We start from the raw sequence: 6,801 nt of genomic DNA, 5'->3' as shown, positions 1-6,801 counted from the left end.
AAAAAAAAAAAAAAAAAAAAAAAAGTCAGACTCCAGCCACCCTAATTACAAAATGACACATCCAGAGACACAGCACGGGAAGCTAGACAGCGGCTGGCTCTGGGGGGGCCGTGTCTGACAGAGGTTTTCCTTTTCTGAATCCTGTTTGTGATGCGTCTGCATTGCTCTCTCTGGTTTTCTAGCTATTCCCTTGACATGGGTGTAGCTTGTGGGCCCGCCAGCCTCCTGTGGCCTCGCACCTTAGGGGCTGAGGTCTGAGCAGGACATTCTTGTCACAAGTGCAGAAATGAGCATGTTGACATAATGACATGAGAGGACCCCACTTTGGGCCCCCAGCTGTGACTCGCAGTCCCCTTTCTGACTAGTCTGTGAGGAGACGTGTCCTCAGCGTACCCTGCCCAGCCTCCAGCCTCTCCAGGCTCGTGACGTCATCATTGTGTGTCTCGCACCCGTGCCCTTTACGCACTCACTCTGTCTGTCACAGTGTCACAACACTTTATAAGCTAATATGGCCGTTTAAGGTTTTCAACCTGTTGGCCTAAAACAGCGGTTCTCAACCTGTGGGTCGCGACCCCTTTGGAGGTCGAACGACCCTTTCACAGGGGTCGCCGGGTACTCGTATGTGGGCGTATCTGCATGTGGGCCTGGAGACAGATAGAGGAGCGGTGTCTCGGTTCCTAAGACCATCGAAAATACGTGTTTTCCGATGGTCTTAGGCGAACCCTGTGAAAGGTTGAGAACCGCTGGCCTAAAAGAACCGACAGCTGTGTTGCTGGGACAAGCCAGGGTGCCACGTGGAGGAAGTATTTGGGACGGATGGGAAACCAGCGTGGGCAGATATAGACGTGGCCTGTGTCCATGCAATTTCAGGCTGAAAATGATTCTATTTCTATTTGTTGCTCGTGGGAGGTGCGGGTGCTCTGTGTGGTGTGTGGGGCTGCGTTCCTATGAGAAGCCATTCTCCTAGTAATGCTGTGAAAGGGACCATGTGACAGAGTCTTGGGTGGCTTTTGGGGGTGGCCTCACTCTGGCAGGACCTACAGAGGGGTCTGGAGTTCGAGGCTTTGGAGCGGCAGGCAGCGTGTGGTGTTTGGCACCCGGCGAGGGGCCGAGGTCTGAGGGGGTCAGAGAGTGGGCAGAAAATCACATTCCCCTTGTGCAGCAGGATGTGATGATGGGCCAAGTGCCACTGACAGAGATGGAGAGAAGCAGATAGATTTAGGGTGTATTTTGGAGGTGACTTGACCAGACTTGCTGGTGACCTGGACATGGAGGGTGAGGGAAAGGGAAGACCTGACGGTATATCTTAGGTTTCTGGCAGTCGGCGAATGGAGGAACCACGTTTTGAAGTAAGAGAAGGTGGAAATGGGGAAGGTAAAGGGTTGAGGCCTGTGTCCCTGGGACGTGTCCACTGCCCTTCCCAGGGGCTGTCCACTCTGTATCACAGGCCTTGCTGTGGGGACAGAGGATGCCAGGCTGCTGCTCCTGGCATTTAGGGTCAGGGTGTTGGCAGCTGTTTTAAAATTCATGATGACGACCAGCAGTGAAGAAGGCGGCATTGTCCCATCTGCCCTTTCTGAGCCTGGGTGTCACTGTTTAATGTGAAGTAATTGACGTGTCTTGTACTGATGCCAGGTTGCAGTCAGTCTCGGGACTCACTGCCTGGCCTCTGCTGGGAACTAGGGCTCTTAGCCCAGCAGAAGGTGGGTGCGGGCCTTCCTCCCACTTGGCCAACAATTGCTCACCTGCCTCTGAAAAGGGAGGTGGGAGGTGAAGGCACCTGCTTTGGTGCTGCAGCTGGGAGGCCCCTCTGGTCATACAGGTGATGCTTGCTTGCAGTGGGACATGAGGCTCAGGCTGTTAGCAGACACTGCCTCTTTTCCACACTGGGTGACACCCACACTCAACCCCAAGAGAAGCCCGTTCTCATGCTCTGAGCTGCTGGTCGAGTGACACAGAAACCAGCCTGCTTGCCTATCCCACTGGGGCGTTGAGGCCCCCAGGCCTGCTCCAAGGTCCGTCCTAAGGCCACAGCTGCATCTGAGAACTTGAGAGGAAGTCTCTCGCCCACGCTGCCCAACCCTCCATTCTATAGAGCAGGAACCTTTCATGTCTACTCTTTTGGTTGCCCACCTTCCTCTCACCACAGATGGCAGCTTGAACTTGGCTGTGCTGGGAGCGTTTGCACCGTGGAGATGGGCACAAAGTCCAGTCCAGGCTGGTGTTTGTGACCCACCTCCTCTGCTCCTCGGGAAGGGCGTGAGGTGCATAATTTTTAAAAGGGTTAGAATAAGTACTCTGATGACCGCTTTCTGAAATTAAAATGTAGTGTTTGACGCCCTTGGAACTAAAGTTTTATGTAATTTAAGGAGATAGGTCTAGACAGTTTGGTGAGTAAGACAGAACTTTCTTGGGTTTTTGTTAACTAAAAGATTGTGAACTTGGCTTGGCTCTGAAATTTTTAATCCCTCTCTTAGGCATGACTGCAAAATAAGTTTTCATTACAGCATGACAGAGAGAGGAGTCTGTGGGAAGGAGGAACCCAGAGACAGAGTGGTTCTTCTGTCCCCACCCCACTTCCTCCTGCCCCTGTGTGTCAGAGGGTCGCAATGGGGGAGAGAAGTTTGGCTCTTGAGGGCTGGGGGGATGCTGGGGATTTGTCCCAGGTTTGCACAGCCTCTGGCCATGGGGGTGTCAGACCAGCCTGAGGTCCTTGGAGGGATGGATTCCTGGTCCCCCCAGCACTGCTGTATGTATCCAGCGGCCAGATGTGTTGTGTGTCCATCAGGCTATTAAAGGCTCAGGAGATTTATTTTTATTCTGCAGGGTTTTCCTCCAGGATCGCAGGGAGAGAGCAGGGGTTCTGCTTCCCATGTGACAAAGCTGTGAGCCCACAGTCCTGGAGGGCCTGGGGGCTGCATTCATGCCTTGTGTGTCCACAGGGGCACAGGCACTCGGGCGTCTGCAGAGCAGGTGCCCGTTTGGGGGCAAAGCAAGATTAGATGAATTGGATTCAATTGTTCTTTGTAGTGACACACTGCTGGGGACCAGGTGTTACTGAGCCACAGGCCCTAAGGAACTCAGGGTGGCTTTGGGATGGATGTTCTCACTTGTAACATGAGGTCTTTAGATTTCACTAATGATTTTCATGGTCTTCTTTTCAAGCATTAGAACTTTTTATCAAGCAAAACCTCACCCAGAATCCCAGCATTTAAAGTGCTTTAAGGATGGGACGGGAGGAAGAGGACACGTCTGAGCTGATGATGGAGATACAGTCCTTTTGAACTTGATGGGGGTCGTGAGGTGGGCATGGACAGGCACCAACTTGGTCAGGGATGTATTTGATAATTGGTTTAGACTCAGACTTTGTGTTTTGTGGGTCCTAGGACCGCCCACACATTTGGTAATTTTCCAGAGGACTCACAGATTCAGTTCTTTATTATAGCAAAAGACTTACAAAACCAGGCTCCTAAGGGAAAAGACACAGGAGGTGTTGCTGGGACTGGGCACAGGCTGCCAAAGCCGTCCCTTCCAAGTGGGGCTCACAGGACGCGCAGATGAGCCCCTGCAAACGCCAGGTCCAAGGCTTTCACGGGGGCTGGGCATGTGGGCACGCTCCCTCATGTGACCTTCCACGGTTACCGATCCACAGAATCCAGAAGGAAAGAGGGGCTCACCGTAAACCACTATTTGTGCAAACAGCCTAGACCAGCTTGTGAGCATGGTTAAGTGTGCCTGGTATCGAAAACAGCTATGTCAGTCGGTGACACAGGCACCATCCCAGGGGCTGAGTTCCCAGGAGCTGTAGGCAGGCTTTCTGGAGGCACTGTTGAGTCTTTGCTTCCTGAGTGTTTTTGGTGCATGCAGAGGAAATCTCTATGACAGTTACAGAGAGGGATGGGGAGGATACAGGGGACCTACATGGAGGGGTCGTGGTGAAGGACTGGCAACTCATGTCATGTACAGTGTTAAGACCTAGAACCAACCGCTAAGTATCTGACTGTCTTTCTCACCTGCCCACTCTGCGGGGCTGCTGAGCCCAGCTACCCCTGCCCCCTCGCAGTCTGTCTGCGGGTGTCCCTCCAGGACACTGGGGCGCTCTGTGGTAGCAGTGAGGTGCTAAAACGTATTCATTTCTCACTCCAGGACCTCCATATAGCATCTGTGGAACGGGCAGTTTCATAAATGTTGAAAAACCAAAAACATTTTTATTTTCCTGTTTTAGCAAGCTTGCTTTTCATGTCTTCTAGTTGAAGATGGAACTACCAGTAAGGGGGGGTCTGATGAGCCTGTGGACCCCCAACCTGAGGGCTGTGTGTCGAGTGTGTCTGTGCAGTGACTCTCCAGCTGTGTGTGTGTGTGCAGGGATCTAGAACTCAAAGTTTCACTGAGCACTCTGTCTTCTCTCCCCAGGCCTTGAACCTGGCCTACTCTAGCATTTACGGCAGCTTCCGGAACTTCGTGGGGCCCCCGCACTTCCAGGTCATCTGCCGGCTGCTGGGCTACCAGGGCATCGCGGTGGTCATGGAGGAGCTGCTCAAGGTCGTCAAGAGCCTGGTGGGTCCTCTGGGACGTGCTTCCTTCACACTGTGAAGGTTCTGCACCCGTTTCCAATGTGGGAGGGGGGTCCCNGTGAAAGCTTGGAAGGCCACCTGTGGGTGTGCGTGTCTGCTCTGCCGCACAGCCATGCTTTGGGGAATTCCAGGTGACAGGCCAGTACTCAAGGACACGCATCACGCATGCAGCGCACCAGCTAGGTAGGGGTGACATGTCCAAGTGGTCTGTGCCCTGTGGGGCAACCATGGTGAGGAGGGGCATTTCATAAGCAGCAGAGAGGGCATGGAGAATTGTGTGAGAAGCAAGCCCTGCCACCTCCCGGACGCCTGCCGCTTCCTGGACGCCTGCCGCGTGCGTTCTAGCCTCGCTCACTGGTCCCACTCGGGGTGTTCTGCTCAGTTCTGCCATGCCCCCACCCCCGAAATGGGGGCACCTGTGAGGAATGGAGGCTGTGGTTGACCCAGTGACCCAGTTCTGTCCTCACACCCCTGTTCTTGTGTCCCTAGGAGCTGGATGGCCTCTTGGAAATCAACCGCATGACGCACAGGCTGCTGAGCCGATACCTGACGCTAGACAGCTTCGACGCCATGTTCCGGGAGGCCAACCACAATGTGTCGGCACCCTACGGGAGAATCACGCTGCACGTCTTCTGGGAGCTCAACTATGACTTCCTGCCCAACTACTGCTACAACGGCTCCACCAACCGGTGAGTGTGGCTCTTCCTGCAGCCAGGGCGTCTCAGCAGCACAGTCTTAGGGCCTCCACTCGCCCAGCAGCTCATGGCCTCCTGGCTAAATGTGTGCGGTTACAGCACAGACTTCCCTAGCTCATAACCAGTGACCTGAGTAGTGCATGTCACGGCCGTGCCTGCCTTTCCTTTCCGGTCCCCGCCGTCACTGCTATGTTCAGCGGCACAGCAAAGCCCAAGTGCTGGGTCATGACCACTGGTCAGAGGACTGGCGTAGGCTTGAAAGGGTTTTGGTCCCAATGGGCCAGCTCTCTCCCAGAGTGTGGAGACTGTTCTCAATCCGTTCAGGAGCAAGGATACATTTGTCATACTTCAGAGTATTTATACCCCATTCTACTCTGGTCCTTGATTTCCTTGAGTTTTTCTATGAGATGATTACTTCAGTTCATTTGGAGGAAGATTTAATTGATGGGAACGTTCTGAATTTTAAAGACCTACCATTAAATTTGTTTTAATCTTATTTAGGTTTGTTCGGACAGTGTTACCATTTTCTCAAGAATTTCAAAGAGATAAACAGCCGAACGCACAACCCCAGTATTTGCATGGATCAAAGGTAGGCTTTTAAGCGTAAGTTTAGTTGGAATCAGTTTAGTTGCCATGATATAAATGTGTCATGCCATGTATAAAATGTTACTGTTTCCTGAAAAGTAATGTAGGATTGGGACAGGCCTGTGGCCAAGCAGTGTATTTGGCGGGGCCTGGCCTCACTCCTGGCACTAAAATGGGTGGAGTTGTTAGCAGATTTAAAGGTTGAAAAACATGCCAAGGAAGTGTGAGGGGGTCCAGGGTGGCCTGTCCCCACGTGCCCATGAAGGGAGGCGCGGAGGTGGGAGGGGCACACTGGCGAGCTGGAAACACCACCCACCACCATGTGGTAGGAGGACGGGGTCCTGGCAGAGTGTGGCTGGATTTGCAGCAAGTGCGAGTGTTATTAAGGGTCAGTGTTATGTTTAATGCACTCTTATAATTTAATAATTTAATAAAAGATAAACACTCTATGGTAAGAAGGAGACATGCAATGAACAGACATTTCCCAAAGACATAGTAAAAAAATAAAAATAGATATCCAGCCTCACCAGTAACTGAAGAGAAATGAATGACAGTAAGAATTATTTTGCCCATCAGATCAGAACAGGTTCTGTGGAGTGAAGCCATGCTAAGTGTGGCTGCGGGTGTGTACGTGGGGCTATGTCACTCTGGGGCATCTGCCAGTGTTCGGCAGGAACTGGACCTCTAAGGAAATGAGAAATGTACAGAGTGAGCTCAGTGCAGTGAAGGGTGGCTATTACAAACCACTGCACAGATCCACCGATAGGCCACGGCCTGCATCATAAAAAGTCAGACTCCAGGGCCGGCCGAGTGGCTCAGTTGGTTAAGAGCTCGCTCAAGAGTGCAAGCTCTGAGGGCCGGCTGAGTGGCTCAGTTGGTTAAGAGCTCGCTCAAGAGTTTGAGCTCTGAGCAACAGTGGTTCGAGTCAGCCCGAGCTGAGCAGCCGT

At 52.5% G+C, this 6,801-nt stretch overlaps 1 protein-coding gene across 1 annotated transcript in view; it reads left to right on the top strand.

The window, feature by feature from the left end:
* The window catches only part of CYFIP1 (cytoplasmic FMR1 interacting protein 1), a 79,750-nt gene that overhangs the window by 41,491 nt on the left and 31,458 nt on the right, over positions 1–6,801 (top strand). Inside the window, exons 21-22 of the mRNA XM_019628906.1 lie at positions 5,064–5,263; positions 5,771–5,864. Of these exons, the coding sequence (XP_019484451.1) occupies positions 5,064–5,263; positions 5,771–5,864 (294 nt within the window). The remainder of the gene's footprint in view (positions 1–5,063; positions 5,264–5,770; positions 5,865–6,801) is intronic.

Source organism: Hipposideros armiger, unplaced genomic scaffold (assembly GCF_001890085.2).
Source record: "Hipposideros armiger isolate ML-2016 unplaced genomic scaffold, ASM189008v1 scaffold_814, whole genome shotgun sequence".
Classification (NCBI taxonomy): domain Eukaryota; kingdom Metazoa; phylum Chordata; class Mammalia; order Chiroptera; family Hipposideridae; genus Hipposideros; species Hipposideros armiger.
The sequence above is the reverse complement of the archived record's forward strand: the minus strand, read 5'-3'. Positions and strand labels throughout refer to the sequence as shown.